This window comes from Sinohyriopsis cumingii, unplaced genomic scaffold (assembly GCF_028554795.1).
Source record: "Sinohyriopsis cumingii isolate HCF-2022 unplaced genomic scaffold, ASM2855479v2 utg000160l, whole genome shotgun sequence".
Lineage (NCBI taxonomy): Eukaryota > Metazoa > Mollusca > Bivalvia > Unionida > Unionidae > Sinohyriopsis > Sinohyriopsis cumingii.
The window spans coordinates 2158891-2177386 of record NW_028315873.1 but is presented as its reverse complement, the minus strand read 5'-3'; the positions used below and the strand labels follow the sequence as shown (position 1 = coordinate 2177386).

General features: G+C 33.7%; 1 protein-coding gene across 1 annotated transcript; it reads right to left on the bottom strand.

The window, feature by feature from the left end:
- Nucleotides 1-1036: 1036 nt before the first annotated feature.
- LOC149774632 (urokinase-type plasminogen activator-like) lies at nucleotides 1037-18254 on the bottom strand. Its single transcript, XM_089944959.1, has 5 exons — nucleotides 18143-18254; nucleotides 14992-15232; nucleotides 10731-10846; nucleotides 7740-7904; nucleotides 1037-1161 (listed from the first exon to the last, which is right to left on the bottom strand). The coding sequence occupies exons 1-5, from the start codon at nucleotides 18252-18254 to the stop codon at nucleotides 1037-1039; spliced, it is 759 nt and encodes a 252-aa protein (XP_089801085.1).
- Nucleotides 18255-18496: the final 242 nt, after the last annotated feature.

The window sequence follows — 18496 nt, the reverse complement described above, 5'->3', positions numbered from 1 at the left end:
ATCATTTTTTGTTTAACATCTAGTGGATCTTCAGTCAGGGGATTTGAAGGAAACGTATGTTTGAAGCGAGAACTAATTACTGTATTTGTTATATATATATATATATATATATATATATATATATATATATATATATATATATAATCTTTCATTACAATGTGTTGTGTTGTCATTGGATCCAGACATCCATTCAGGTGTAACATGTTACACCATGAGCTCTTATCTTTTCATGATCAACGAAGCTAACAATTCATTTGTGAACTCGAATATGTTTTTTACCCACTATTCATCATCCTAAAGAATACTCGGTCTGTATCAGAAAATCTGTCTGAAAGTCTGATGCATTTTCATGGAAATATGTCCTGCTCGCCACCCCCACCGCCAACAACAGAAGCGGTCACTAACTAGATATTTGATGGTGTTGTAGGGTTTAACGCCATTTTTCAAACAATATATTAGGAACCCAGAGAAAATCCCCCCCAAAAAACACCGAAAAACCAGAAGCTACTGGCAAGATTTATCTCGTACCCACATTGGCCGAAGCCGAAACTCAAACCCACACAGACATGGGTGAATAGGCAGTAATCCGTGACTTTGAGAGCTTTCGACCGCTATGCCACTGTGGTCCCCTTGACTATCTGCTTCTCCAATCATTTTTGATAATGTACAACTTTTGGGAAATGCAATGAAGTCATTCAAAGAATAAATCTGAATTATAATGCAAGAAAATGGTTCTATTTGTGAATTACTATTATCCATTATGTAGCAAATATAATGCAAAGTGTAGATATTTATTGATTACACTTATGCAGTATGATAACAAAATTATGCAACATAGAGTTATAAAAAGTTCAGATTAGTCAAATATAGTTTCTATTTTTCTCTTACATTAGTCTTATCTTATAACAAATATACTATACATGTTCTACCAGACGATGTGGCCATATCGCTTTGAGAATTATGTATTCACATACATATATGAGTAACGGTACAAACAATTTGTTTCATGCTTAAGTAAGACTCAACGTCTTTCATTTTAGTATAGGCTCATTTTCTGGTGTATCCATGGCAGGAACTCTTTGACCTTGGCATACACTCCGGGTTTCTTAGACAAGGCACATCCATGCCCCCATGATGTGGCTCCCATAACTGTGTATATATCTGAAAACAATATTTTCAACTGTAAAATAACAATATAATGTCTGTTTTGAAAACTATAAAGAACTTAATGCTATTTATGAGCGCTTATGAGATGACTTATGCAGCAGATTACATGGAAATACAATAAGTCATTTAGGTTACTTTCTGAATTGGTCTATTATATGTACTGCCTCAGGAATGAAACGATTGTAACATCCCTATATTACACTTTCCTAAGATAATGATCACAACTTTATAAATGATTTTCTGTGACATATAGGTGTTTAATTCATCAACTTTTAAATTAATTTTTGAAGCCTGCAATACAAAACATGATTTTTATGCATGTTCTCCATTGCATCCATACTTGATAAAGAAAGGTATTACGCAAGTGCATCGTATGGAGTAAATAAATAGTAGGAACATACTGAAAGAGACCATTCATTAAATGCTTGACTAACTGCATGCATCAATACATTTAGTACTTGCATTATCCATGCTAAATATGTCCAGAACTTTGCAAATGTCCATAGGATAAGCTTTATACCATCATATATATATATATATATATATATATATATATATATATATATATATATATATATCCTTTTTAACATACTTCCTCCGCCTCTGGGCTTACACTTCTGCTGCACCGCTTTGAGAATGTTACGGATCTATTGTCGTAAACTAAGCAACAAAACAAGCAAAGCCAAGTTGAACAAATTTGACAAGTAAATGACATACCTAGAGAATAAAAGGTAAAGGTGCAATTTGAAAAGGAACTACTAAAAGTGTGAAACCAAGCACATATAACCCTAATATTACTATCACAAATCCAAAATAATCAATTGTTCTGAATGAACTCCAATATTCAATGTTCTGACGTGCCCGTGACCACGAAATAGTTGATATGAAACCATCTTGATGTACCACAAATATATTATCCCGAATATCTTTAATGAATTTATAATATTTCTACTATATTGATTTAGTAAAAAAGGTTAATGACAATGTTGTGATTCTAATAAATAAATTAAACATATGATTATGCTCGAAATATTTCTGAAGAAAATTGAAATAAAAATCATAATGAATAATAGTGTTTACTTCAAAACCTTATAAAAATATCTAGGACATAATGAGGGGACCTGGATGTTGGTCACCTTCTCATCAAATTTGTAAACAAGTTCTGTTCTAGAACATTCTAAGGCTAGACCTTGAACTGAAACATCAGTAAGTAGCATGTTTATAATTTACGAACAAGTCAAAATTCATATACATTTTCTGCAACATTTTATGGTCAACAGACCACTTCAAGAAGTTGTCGTTATCTTAATATCCAATCTACAATCATGGACAAAGGTTAAACACAGTACATATATGGACGATATTTATAAATAGTCCTTTAAACGTGAATGCCATTTCTTAGCCATCGTACGGGGTGGAAATTATAGCAGTAGTAATTACTCAAGAGATATACAATTTTTATAATTTAAATTGGACTCAGACAGGAAAGATCGTGTTCTTCTGTTTTTGGTAGGCTGAATCTATGGGGTGATGGAAGTGGTCCTACTGTTAATGTCCTCTAGTAATGTATAAGACATGGGCAACTATTATACGAATAAAAATACAACAGCTTTTTAAAAAGTAACTGTTGGCCTAAAGGCCTATGTCTGATGGATGTTTCTTTAAATGACTCATGCACTATCATAATGCGTTTTCATCAATGACAGTTAAGCCTCGTTTAAGACACTACATTATCATTATATTGGCTACATCAATGTAGCAACCATTTTAATTTAAAGTAATTAATTCATTTAAAAAATAATGTTTTCTTTTTCTTTTAATGCTGGACAATATAAACGTCTTTAATTTGATGATCACGTTATAAGATTATGCTAAAACCTTTTTCATGTGTATTTGTGTGTAATTGTGTTAGCATGAAATGTTCAATGTAAGGGTTCTAATTTCTAAACAGCCCTAAATGAAAATATAAATATGATACCAATCTGACATCCAATTTGGCCACCATGTCAGTCAGATATACCGTCTAATTTCAATTACTTCTCCTGAATGTAAAGTCAGATTCACCTCGGAGTTCAACGTTGTTTTTTGTGCGTTTTTTTGTCAGTTGCCGACTCAAACAGCAAAATAATAATGCCCGAATTGCATTATGTAAGCTGTGTGAGTCAGAAACTGAGAGTTTATACCACAATACACTCAGAAAAAATAACATTAAACTCTTATAATTCAAATTTCAATTATTAGTTATGTTATTTTGTTTGCATCAGTAAAAGAATCATGTGCATCTTAATTCAGCGTAGCAATACATGTTTGAGATTTATGTTGCCTAGCTATTCATAGCACTTTGGGTTGTCCTTCTTCATCGTAATAAGGTCATCATAATACCAGTCATTCAACCAATGAAAGCCAAATTTATTCCTTTATTTTTTAAAAAATATTGTTAGAATGATATTTTCCTTTAACACATACTTCTTGTCTGCCTTTACTGGTAGTTTCTATCCTATGGTGTACTCGTTACTTTATTTATAGAAGTGGTATTCTTAGAAAAATAGTTATCTTTACAGTTCATATAGAAGTAAACGCAATTCATTTTGATCACGTGGTAACATTCTGACCAATGAAAATGTTACATTCCTTTACCAGCTACTGGTATTGCAATTGTATAGGGTTTACACCATAGGACAGCATATTATATTTGATTGGTTGTAAATGAACATAGTTCCAATCTGATGTCCAACATAGCCACATCAACAGTCATCTTGAAATTTTTGCATTTGAACGCTTCCGAAATGAATATTCAGATTTTTTATAGGATTTGAATTGTGGCATTTGCTAGCTGTCTTGTTGATCATGGTTGAAATATATTCAGCTCGTATAACCAACACATGATCCATCTTGAAGAATGTGTTATTAGGGCTTATCCTAAACAAAGTCACGTCTCATTGTGGAATGTTCACTAAAGGCTTCTTATTGTATGTATCTCGTTGATTGTCAATGTCAAATGTTCCCTATGTCATTGATGATATCTCAACGCTGTGCTTTCATGAAAGTATTGCTTATAATATTTAGTTAGGTATACATCAAAATGGCGCCAATCATATACAAAATATTTCGTTTAAAGTATGAAATCCATAATTTTCCAGAACAGTTGTATCAATATAAACTTTTCTTCAGAAGAGATCATAGGATGCCATGTTGGTCGTAAATGAAAATTGTTCTAACCTGACATCCAACATATCAACCACAGCACTTAATTTGAAGGTATTGTTATTGTTGAAGAATAACACATGTGGTTTCATGACTTTGCAATTTAAAGAAAGAATCGATATTATCTACAATTGCTGGCATTTCTTTTTTAGGCATTAAACACTCACTCAGTTGGACTGATTCTTGTTTCAAATTCACCCAGTAGTGGCAATCACCTGTCACATTTTGAGAACTATTCAGACTGACACATAATATCCAATCAAGGCAACTGTTGCCTGTCCTAGTTTGTGTTTTAAAAATATTCCAAATATGATCAAGACAATTAATATTTATTTTAGTATATATATATATATATATATATATATATATATATATATATATATATATATATATATATATATATATATATATATATGTATGTATGTATGCAGTAAGTCTGTAATAAATGCATGACCAATTAAAGTATTTGAGGTACTTCTCTAAAATTTGTCTGGTGCCCTGACTAACTTCACCAACTCCACTGACTTGAATATGAAAAACAGGATCCAGACAAAACTTTGCAAGGCACTATCTGGACTTTACATCAATGATTCTAATTTGTTATATTTTTCGTTTTTCTTCTGTAAGATTGTCATTTAAGGGTTGCTTCTGTAAAATTATAAGCAGTGGCATGTCTGCTACTCAAAGAACTAATCTAACTGTAGATGGCCCCAATATAGTCAGCCATATCAAAACAAAATAAATTAGCAATAAATTATTACCGTTTATTTTACACACAAAGGGTCCCCCACTGTCTCCACTACAGCTATCCACACCTCCAGTATACATATAACCAGCACAAAACATCCTTGGAGTTAGGCGTTGTGGATATGCACTATTACATTCACTGTCACTGAGTATGGGAACTACGGCAGCTTGCAATATGTCGGGACTCGTATCTGGACAAGTATCAAAGCCATATCATATATTTTCGTATAAACTGCTCAACTGAATCATTAGAAATGTCCATACTCTGAGTATAAATATCTTTAGAATTCGAACTTGTCAGTAATACAGTTTTCGTCATAAAATGTTTACGTTATACAAGGAGACTTGTGTCGATAGGTAGTAATTCAATGCCCTCATTACTGTTTAGACATGAACTTGGTTGTCAAATTCTGAAGATATTTGTGGTCAGAGTATGGGAAATTACTAACAAATTGTCCCGAGCAAGGAAGCAACCTATTTCAGTTGATCATCTACAGGTCAGGATAACAGATAAGTTGGTTCACAATGTGTACAATATTGTTCGCATTGTGTTTATTTGGAAAGCTGTTGTCACCATCAAAACTATAAGAGCTAATTATATTTCAGTCGTTTGATCTAAATTACCTAGTCTCATAGTCTCAGTATAATGATCCACCCAGCTTTAAATAAGATTACAGACTCGATAGATTGAATATTATTGAGGTAGTTTGACTATGTCTTGCAAATTCATAAATATTCTAACAATCCCATATCCCCATATTTTACAATAAAGAGGATGTTCTTCCAAATGAAATTTACTATCATGGAAATCTGTCACTCTCTCTGAGTTCAGAGGTTACATTTTCAGAAAAAAGTTGGTATAGGAGTCAAGCTTTAATAAGGAACAAGAAAACTTTTATATATATTTCTTGGTATTTTTTGCTTTCTATTATAATTATCATAACCTACAATATATTTGCTTGATTAGTTTTCCTTATTAGATGCAACTGTGAACTACTGAAACTATTCGAAGACTTTGACAAAGACAATTCTATATTAAACTCTCAAAAATGTTTATTCATGGTCGTGTAATGTATCAAGCATATAAATACACGGTGAACTGTATTCAGTCACTATCCATACCTCTATATATATATATATATATACACACACACACACACACACACATATATATATATATATATATATATATATATATATATATATATATATATATATATATATATATAGATACATACATATATATATGTATATATATATGTATATATATATATATATATATATATATATATATATATATATATATATATATATATATATATACATGCACATGTATTTCGCACATCAATATCCACACCTATATATCGATGGCAAAATGTATTCAATATATCAATATTCATACTTATATCTATATGTACGTGTATGAGCCACATCTGGTAAAATTCGTTCAAGTAAGTTTCGATAATTAGTTTCAAGAAATATATATTTTAATTATTGGTAGCCACTGAAGTTGGAAAATTAACGTCATGGTACAAACCTGATAGACCCGGACACAGGGTTGATATATGTATGATTTAATGAGGTTCAGTCAAGCAGACAAGTTATTCCAATAATGTGACATTCTTGGTATTGGAAGCCATATTTGTTAACATATTTGCATAATTTATATAAAATAAATTTGAAAGACATTAATAATTTAAATCTTTGACCTGTTGCCTCTTGACCACCTCTGTTTATTTTACGTAATATCAATGTAGCGTCTTCAATGATGCAAGAATTCTAGTTTAAAAATATGATAAGATTCTGCAAAGTTGCTGTTACAAAGATGTTATATAAAGGATTTCTCTTGTATTAGTCAAGTCGCCATGTGGTGACTGGCTGACTATTACAAAGATGTTATATAAAGGACTTCTCTTATTAATTTAGAGCACTGTTTATTTCCAATGAAGAATAGTTTGAATGAAATAAGTTTGCCCAAATTATAATTCTGAACAACAATATTACAACAACGTGATTCAGCTCAGATGTTAATGCAACAATGAATAATTGTCCAGTAAACAAGACTTACATAAAACACTAAGACTTAAAATATCCGGATGATGGTCAGTTTATATGTGAAAGTGTTGACGATCTAACAAATGAAATGTTTGATTTATAGTGGGCTAGAAAAGTTGTACATGTTAACATACATACACATACCATTTATTTATTTGCATCAGTGTAATAGAATACAGGATATTAAGAGAGTATTGACACAAACGGATGATAATGGAAACATTACATACCGGTAGGTACATAAATCAGGTCACATTAACCAAGTTCTTTATTAGCTACTCTTGATGAGATACATCTAATACAAATGTCATGAGTGTAGGTACAAAAGGTTCCAATATATAACAGGCATAACGAACAAACAAACGCAAGAATGAGCAAATAAATACAATACACCTTATCCCGTAAACGTTGATTGCATGGGGATGAAACACAAAACAATAATCAGGACAATAGCTTAAGGACTTGAGAATTCCAGGTAACTATGAATACCTATCAATTTATCGTACCTACCTTTCAACAGAAATGTAAGCAGCACATGTTTGGAGCACCAGCAAGCTTCTACTTACTGCTAGATATTTTCCCCCATCCTGAAATATGGCATTGCATTCCGGCTTTGTACTCGGTGTTGCTTTGTGGGAGGCATGCTGGCTGTACATAGTCATTGAACACAATGCCTCTGCCATCCTTTTCTTGAATTTTAATAAGCGCCAGGTCATAATCATGATTTACAGCTAAAATTAATGAAAATCAGTATCAATACATTCTGGACTCAAACACAGGAATAAACTCGTCGTAAATTTCTTATTAATTGAAACTAACTAATACGTTATGCACTGACCATCTTGAATAGAATGTGGAACTGTGTTTCAACTAAAATTTGCTGCAAATATAGGTACAATGTGCAGACTGCAGGCAGCTGTTTGATACAATAATAATACACTACTGATGCATGACACTAGAAACAGTCCTTTTTCAATATATCGTTTGCTTATAATGTATCTTTTCCAAGAGTCAAATAGAAAAGAGGAAATACACATTCAAACAAATAAATTTAGTATCTGACAGTAATATTAGTAAATATATGGCTCTTTGACACATTTGATCTACATTGATGCCAGCCCCAAAGATTTCGTATGTTTGCAATTTAAAGACTTAATCATTGGACTTATCATGTCATGTGCTTCAGCATATCCAAGGAAATATTTTTAAACTTCAATCAGAATAATGGCAGGTTAATGTAATACAAGTCCGATAATACTATAAAAGACATAACAACTGCCATAATGTCCAAACATGTGTAACCAGTTAACCAATTTTGCCCATCCTGATCACTGATATGAAACATGAATGCATTTCAAAAATATAATAGTTTTCTTGCTTACCCTGCTACGTTTCTATCATCATAATTATACAGTTCAAATATATGCACTTCATGCTAGCACATTTATGTACTGATCATGAAAAATCATGCTTGTTCTAGTTATGTTTATTGTTGTTGTTGATGGGTTTAACGCCATTTTATAGCACACAATAGGCTATCAATGGCGGCCAGTATTAATGGTAGAGGATGAATCCGGGTAAACCCAGGAAAAACCGCCCACCCACGAGAAGCTACTGGTAAGAATTTCTCACATACCCACATTGGCCGAATCCTAGACTCAAACCCACGCAGACACATGTGAGATGGCAGTGATCCGTAATGGAGCCCTCTAGTTATCTATTTATAGACACACATGCACCCATTAATCATGCAAACACATGCATGTACTAATCGTGCGCACTCATCAATGCACTAATTATACACCCACATACATGCACTAATCATGCACCCACATGCATGCACTAATCATGGAAACGCATGCTTGTTCTAGTTATGCATAGGCATACATAAAATAATAATACGTACTCATGCATGTATTAATCATGCACAAACACACATGGAATAATCATGCACCCACAATCACTTAATATTCGTGCATTGACATGCATGCAATACTCATGCACACGCATGAATGCACGAATAATGTACACAGATGCATTTACTAATCATGCATGCACATACATGCACTAATCATGCACATATAGGGTTGCGCTAATCATGGAAATTTGCTTTTATAACTTATGAACACATGTGCATGCAATAATCATGCACACTTAAGAAAACACTAATCATGCACACACATACATGCACGAATCATGCACAAACATCCATGCACTAATCATGCACACACACTCACACCAAACCTGCACACATGTATGTACTAATCGTTAACACCCATTTATTTACTAATCATGCACACATATTCATGCAGTAATCATGCACACCTATGCATGTACTAAACATGCACACACATGCATTCATTACTCAAGCATCATGAAAAATGAGAACATCTGCAAATAATGTAAACTAAACACTACTAAATGTATATTTAATGTGGGGGAAAAAGAACACTCAGTTTTACTATTTAAATTATAACGTTATTTCCTAAGAAGTAATTGAATAGATGCATAATAATTTCACAAAGATTAAATGTTCTATTTATTTATTCCTGTTTCAAGTTCATTTATCTCCTAAATCTATATTCAGTCTTTAGTTTGTACTCAATTACATTCATTCCATCAAATTAAAATCACAAATGTACACATATCTGTAAAAATATGATCATTCCTGGGTATACTAGTTATATGATGTTTTTTTCACTGAAGATTTCTGAGCGGAGTATGAGCGCATTTGTTCGGAAAACAAACACCTCTTAAACACAGCTCTAAATAAATGACCTGGTAATGTTTTTGGATATCAGTATCTCTGATGAGTGATGAAAATACTTGATGAAGGCATGAAACGTCCAATAAATTAAATCATTTTTTTTTTTAAAGTCTAGATATACAATGCCCATGATAATGTTTCCTTTATAAATCATAATACAGCAAAATGTAGAACTCAGTATTTTAATTTACATTTCATGTTACAGATGCTTGTTATGACAGTAAATACAACACAATGAAAATCACATTGCATGTGTTGTCTTGATTAATATTCACACAGTCTTTATATTATCAATTTTGAATATATTTCTCTTCAATCAGAGGAAATGGTTTCATATTTTTCATTTTGAATTGCTCATTTGAATCATAGGACATGATTTTACGTTATTCATACTGAATTGTTCGTTTCTTTTATAATACGTGTTTTTTATAATATTACTTTTGAATTGGTCTTTTATTTTATAGAATATGCCTTTATCGACGTAATCCTCAACTTTCATAACTTTTTTAACTTTGCATAGCCAACTAACTGCACATGTTTCTAACATGGCTCTTGATTGGAAAGGGCCTTATAAAGACTAGCATCTATGTAATTGTTAGAAAACTATCACACATGTATTCCAGTACATTTACACTACAATGCATATTTTAATCCTTTTTAATCAATGTTGTAAATATTCTTGTAATATGTTTCGTAACGGGTTATTACATAGTTATCCCAATTCAGGTACAACATGCAATATATAATATAATGGATACAGCGAAGTGTGAGACAGACGTTCGAGCTTTACAATTATATCCCTCATGGGTGAAGAAAGCAGCAATCTTAAACTCCTTCTCATGCTTGTCATAACCCGAGTTATCGTGGTCACCTGTTCTCACAAGAAATTCTTCCTTCTTGAGACCTCTGTGCAAACAGAAACATATAATTACACATGCTATTTAAACAAGTAGACTTCGTTTTCATGACATAAGGAATGGGAATGGGAAAGCTAAAATTAATGTCCAAAGCATTTAAAGGAATCCAAGAGAAGTCAGTGTGTTTTACTTTTCTGTTCTTATTATAAAACTCTCTAATATGTTTGGACAAGTTCAAAACACCAACCCATATGTGTGGAGTAGCAAGCATTTATTGATGACCGATGAGTGGTGCTGACATACATCATATAAACGTCTTGTATGGGAAACACCAAGTCAGTATGACAATCAATTTAAGGGAAGAGCAATTAACAAGACTGTCACGATGGCCGTCATGGTAGCCACATTGGTTGTTAGATAAGAACATTTAACACTAAATATTAACCTGATTACATTAAAGTCAAATATGTATGCCTACTAGGATGGGAGTGTACTAAAGTAATACGACTCGGTGATCATTCTAGAAGCATCCTGGCAGAAACAAAAAAATACTGCAAAACATTGGGTGTCGCCTTCCCATATCAGGTTCAATTTGGAGATTAGGTAATATGAGGACGGAATGTTCTAAAGTATTTCGTAGGTAATTTCTGAGTGTAAAATATTGAATTCCCCAAATCAAGGTAAACCCATTCTACTGATCTGAGTGCAAGCTTCACAGCTAGAGCTGACATGTTTTGTGTCTGAGAAGAAAAACAAAGGAAATTATTTTACGCATACAAATTATGGGTGAATCCATTTCAAGATGTGCAGTGTGCTCGTATGGAAGTTGTGCTGATCACATCCGTGTCTGATTGTTGCTTGTGCAAATGAGACTGGACCTACCAGATCCAGGGCTTGCTGCTTTGGAGCTATGTTTGAATGTGCATGCTAATCACAATGAGAAGTATTGACGGGTTATGTACTATTTCTCAGGTTTGTTTGCAAGAAATATACACGTTTGAGTTCCACAATATGCTCAGTCCACTTTCGATAACACGTGAGCTTACATAATAGTTCCTGTTTGAAAGCCTCCTGGATAGTGCCAATACAAGAGTAAAGTCATAAGATGACTTTTCTATTGCACAATGATGGCAACCGATTATTGATGATGAAACTGGCTTGCATCATAATGATTGCTGATCCATTTTATCGAAACTGAAGGTTGACTGGCTCAATAGATAGTGCATGGAATGCATTGCATGCCAAGGCAAATGCTATCAGGTGAAAAGTTTTGTATTAAGGGAGAGTCAGCAAGTTCAGTGCTGAAAGCTTGAAGTTTTGAAATTCAGGCTTAACATAACAAATGATATTTTCCACTTCGGAAAACAATGTGAATGATTAAGGTATACGAAGGTCTAAGAATGAAAAGTCAGATAGGTCTTTGCTATGACCAAGACTATCATAGCCACAATGATCGACCACTGTTCCAATATGATATAATGGTAGCCAGCATTAGAATTATAAGAATACATGACAGCTATTTATGTGAGAGACGCACTCAAATGGATATTTTGTCTTTTAATCACTCTGAACCCGTCCTTTAACACAATGGAAGAGGCGCATCAGAACATCCAAGGCGTTTGATACATCAGCACATTCAAGACTTAGAATTCATTCAGAATACATCTGGAATCCATTATGTATGCTCTATACCTTTTGACTTGTTACCGACAGTGTCGAAGTTTGGTAATAGATGGTCTTTGCATTCAATGAAAAATGCATCTATATGCACAGTTACATCCTTTTGCAGCAGCTTTAATGGTATTTATGCTGTTCGCCAACCTTGGTTACACCATTCATCCAGGAATGATACTATTTTGCTCGTTATGCTAATTTTGTAATCGAGTGGCATGGAAGATGAGTACACGTGTGAGCTGCAAATGGCACAAGTATAGGTGATACAGTAGGAAGATTTAAATTTGTTACTTAGTTTAAGTACAGAGCCATACCAACGAACTTGTTCTGAAAACAGTTGCTTTATAAATGAAAGACGTTCATGATAACGTTCATCCCCAAGATATTGACATGAAGGCCTGTGTCCTACTGACGCTACTGGTTAGTGACATTGTCGAAGTTTGGTAACATATGGGCTTTGCATCCAATGAAGCTTGCATCTATATAAACAGTCACATCCTTTTTGCAGCAGCTTTAATGGTATTTATTTTGCTTGCCAACCTTGGTTGCAGCATTCATCCAGGAATGATACTATTTTGCTCGTTATGCTGATCTTGAGTGGCATGGAAGATGATTACACTTTTGAGCTGCAAATGGCACACGTACGGGTGATACATAGTTAACTGCATTGCAATAATGTCTATATCCCCGCAAAACCCAGGGTGATAAAGACAACGAATGCCTGTGTGATCAACATGTTATATTAATATGAGACCTTGTGTAGGTATGTAGTCAAAACAACCTAAACCTATAAAGAAAACAATGTATACCACATGATGAATAATCCATAATAAATCAGAGAAATAACACAATCTTCAATAGGTGGGCATGGATTTTGAAAGTCAAAGTGAATTCTATTTTCAGTTCACTAGCGGGAGCTTAAAACTGGCAGTAAGCGGAGGTAATAGGCAGGATACATTGCCATTTGTCCGTAGACACAAGTGTTGTCTTTGAGAAGGATGGATTTTGTTAGATAGTAGGGCGTATACAGCTAACGTTAATGTTAATGGGTAACGTATTTGAAGGAGAAAATATCAACAAGACCATCTGCTCAGAAGGAGTAGTGATGAAAAATGTTCAACTTTTCCATTGTGATAGACATATTGTATGTCAGATCGGCCCTATTTTCATTTAGAACCAGCTAAACATCATAGAAAAAATCACATTTTGTTAATTTTATGACAATCAATTCAGACAAAGTAGAAACAATAATACTTTCTAAAATGGCCATTGTGGTGGCCATATTGGATATCCAAGTTTTACCATTTTAATGGATTCATTAGTTCTCACATTAGCTCCAACTGCATTTAGATCCAAATATATTTCATTTTAAGTTTTTTCATGACACGTACATTTTGATATTACCGTCTATTTGGGAGTGTACGGATAGCAAGACATAGTTTAGGAGTGATACAAATGTCGTGCTAATGTATTTGAATCCCAGATTTGTATTGTTTCCCATCAATTGTGTATGCTTCCCATCAATGTGATTTGCATCCCATTAGTGGGTTACCGTTTCCATCAATGTGTTATGTTTCCCATCAATTTGTTTGGCTTTAGAAGATGCTTGGAAAATGAGAGGAAAATGTATTCTACGTTTGTAAACAGTGACTATTAAAATGAATATTGATAGACCTATCAAGCTCCATCACTATGTAAATCTTTGTTATGATGCCACAAGGGACAATACTGTACCAAATAATACAATGGCGAGGAATCACACTGGAATAATGAGCATGCTGCCCTAACTGTCTTTACATTTAAACAATTAACAACACCTTTACAGAGATTAAATTAATGATGAAAACTACGATATTCAAAATGCATGTGCCTTTTTAAGGTAATCATAATTACATAGGTGTATATACTCCATTAAAATGTATGTACTTTTCACAATAATTTCTGTAACACATGAACACAATTTACTTATGTTGCCAACGGGACGTGATAGTTTTAATTCACCGTAATATATTCTCCTAGCAGCCAATTTGTTTTGACCTGTTAGTTTAGAGCAACATACAAAATAAATCGTTTGTTATGTAATGGGTTGGTATAGTCAACTCAAATCATAGCCATGTAAAAAATTTCGTGTTAGTATTGACATCATTGGTACAATTTTCAGGTTATTTTTAACAAATTCTAGACAGTGGTGCACAATGACCCAATCTTCATGTACGGCATATGCTAGTCTCATGTCCATATATACATACCAGACAGGAAGAATGGACAGTTTAATGCAATTTTAATAAATCCTTGTAATTGTATCACATAAATATACTTATGGTAAGCAACAACTATCTTTCGTAAAAGAAAAACCTAGTACAAATTTGGAGGTAAGATTACAAAATCTAGCGACGTTATTTCACACAATAAATGTTATTGGCAATACGGACAAGTGCAGCAATGTTGCAAATATATAAGTTCTACTTGTTCCAAAATATACACTTATGTAAGCAAATAAAAATAGACACCATTACTCACCTGAAGCAATGAGCTGCACTCAAGATCCAGTATTCACTGAGAATAGTACCACCACAGAAGTGGAAATCAAACATGGTGCCTACAACACGTCTGATCCCAACCTGCCATGGGTTTGCTCCTTGGATTGCATTCCTTCCTCCAATTATCTTCTCAAGTTTTGGTCGTGGAACTACCTGTTTCTCTTCAGGCACATCCCGCTTGCCGCGATCCATCAATGGCCTTTTTCCACAGGTTACAGGTCCTGAAGGAGATGGATTATATTACAATTTGTGTCATCCCTGCCTACATAGAACATCATGTGCTTGTATTAAGAGATGAGTGGGAAAAAATGTGTCTTTTAATACAGTAAATAAATGTGATTCATACTAATAATTCAAAATACAAAACATGTCGACAGTCAGTAACCACCTATATCCATTTGTATCTAAGATCAACATAAGGCATGTATTATGTCTAAACGTTAGTGTTGGTGAAAATGTCCAACTGTTTGAAAGGCGATTGAGACTGACACTTATCCCAACATAAATGACCAAAGCATGTCATAAATGGTGTCAGATGGGTCAGAGGAAGCTCATATTAACATTTCAGGTGCTACTAACAAGTTCGTCTCCTCCTGGTCGCATAATCAGTCAGCAATATCCCCTTACTTTGCTTTGGCTACCCCAGTTGTCTATGTTAAAAATGGTTATTTTACGTTTAATCGTACAATATGTGTTTTTTAACAACACAATTGCGTCCCATTAACTTGAAAATAAATAGTATATGCCGACAATAAAAGGTCATCAAAATCAAACGATTCTCAAGATGAATGTATCGAGACTGTCTCTTTCGTTTCATCATATCTAGTGGAGGATAATGCAAATTACCTCAAGGTTCTATCTATATATATCCAAAGAATTAGTTACTGTGGTAAAAAGCAAAAATAATACAAAAGTGAAATGCCTCTACCCCCACCATCCCCCATATATATATATATATATATATATATATATATATATATATATATATATATATATATCACCGTGTGTGTGTGTATGTATATATTGACTGTCCTACCAATATTGTGTACAACGCATTTAAGGTGCATATCCCTATGCTTAATGTGTTGTAGCAACAATGAATGTCATGTGCTATCCCTGTTCTCATTGTGTTCAAGCTACAATACATTTTAGTAGCTATGCTAATGTGTTGCAGCAACTATGCATTTTAGTACCTGTCCGTGTGCTTAATGTGTTGTAGCAACAATGCATTTTAAGTGCATATACATGTGCTTAAAGTATTGTATCTACAATGTAACTTAGGTGCATATCTATGTGCTTTATAGTGTCCCTACAATGCATTTTAGGTGTTATACCTGTGCTTAATGTGTTGTAACAACAAAACATTTTAGGAGCAATCCGTGTGCTTAATGTGTTGTAGCATCAATGAAGTTTATCTGTTATCCTTGTGCTCACTGTGCTGTAGCTACTGTCCATTTTAGGTGATATACCTGTGCTTAATGTATTGTAGCAACAATGCTACCATGAGGCGATGTTCCTATCATAATTCCTTCTACTATCATGTTAATCCTTGCAGTTGAAATGTATCTCCCTCACTTGGTATCGTCCTAGTCTTCTTGACTATTTTCACAATATGTAGCTAAGTCCAACAATCGGTTAAAATAAAAACCAAATCCACCATATTGATTGCAGTGAAAAACTAAATTGATTTTAAGCCTACTCCGCTTTATTTCGTGGCTTGCGCGTGGAAGGTCGTTGTTAAGTGAAAAAAAAAAAAAAACGTCTGTTTGGTTCCATCCTATGTGTTTTATGTTTATCATCATTTCGTAGATTGTTATAATGTTCCAAACTACATAGCACGGCTGATTAATACACTGAGTTGTTCCTAATGGACTCTGTCTTTGGTGCAACTCCAGACTGGTCAATATTCCTCCCTCCATATCTTGTGTTGTCACCACTAGCTTTTAGTTTCCACCAATATTCTGTCTCAACCCATTGTCTGTTTTGTGAATTTTCGATCCACAGCATACCCCCACTACAAGTGCGACATGAATATAAGACTTAAGCAAATTATCCACGTAAGAGATTTGAATGCATGCGTCCTGATATATTTCATGAGAGAACGTTTAATATAACATTATCTTTGCAACAACGTGATGGTTTATTTAATACTCCAGATATATTTCAAGTGCCAGAATGTGAAGAAACTTCCGTTTATATGTAAGCTGTGAAACTTGTCTTAAGAGATTATCCAATACAGTGAGATGGGGAGTCTGCTCTAATTTCCTTCTAACCCGGATTATTGACCAAAAGCTATTTATGCCAATAAACATATTGACCATGATTCAAATTCTCGATCACGATTCCACTCCACTTGAACATCACACGCTAGGTTCTAAATGCAAAATGGACAGGTTAAGATTGAAATCCAACAAATGAACCTTGTTGAAATGTGCACAGGTGGATTTCTTTAAATAAATGTCGTGAAATAAGGCTGATTACATAATGCTCATGGAGTTATCGGATACGGAACACCAAACGGTCAATAGTAGTACACACTTGTGATTGTATACGTGCGTATGTATGTATGAATGTGTGTACGTATTTGTGAGAGAAAGAGAAACGTGAAAAGCTATTTTAAACAACATCACAACATCTGCATGCTTGTTACAATACTATTATGCTATACTATACAAAATTTTAATTGCAAATCTTTACTTTAACTAAAAATATGTTGTTTTTTTTTCTGAAGATATCGTATTTCGTCATCCCATGTTTATACACAAAGCATGATATTCAAGGATAACATAACCATTCCCACTGCTTATTTACACAATTTCTATTACAAAATTACAGAACATAAGCAACCATATCAAATGACTCGATTCCTCAATATAAATGACCTGAGACTGTTTTATAATAAAGTTGTTTTTATGAAAGATTAAAAGCAGAAAAGTTCATTGAAATATGATAATTCGTTACGAAGGTACGATTATTTAAACTTTTAAAGAAAAACTTTCGATGCAACCTAAGGGCAAATCGTCAGAAGGTAATTCAACAATCATGCAATCATCTGATATTGCTTTGCTTGTTTCTTAATTTGGACGTATCTCCAATACACGCTCAAACATAGTAGCTGTAATGTTACTTACCTGCACTGACGGCTCTCATGGTGTGTTTATTTTCGCTGATGTCAAGGTGGGAGGTGATGTTAAGTGCAAGGTGAAATCTATTCCTCTCCAATCCATGCCTTCCGTGTGACATTTTGTTTTCAACAATTGTCTCTTCACAGCAAATGCATTTGCACCATTGCGACACGAATGCCAAACATGCGAGAATTAACCATGTTTGAGATCTGACTGCATGCATCTTGATGTATTTTATTTTGCCTAGTTAGTAATAATACAACCTTTTAATATAAAATTATCCCTTTCGTCTACATGAGTTCCTCCAATACCGCACCTATGTTTCATGTGCCTGGATATGAAGAAACCTCAGGCTATATT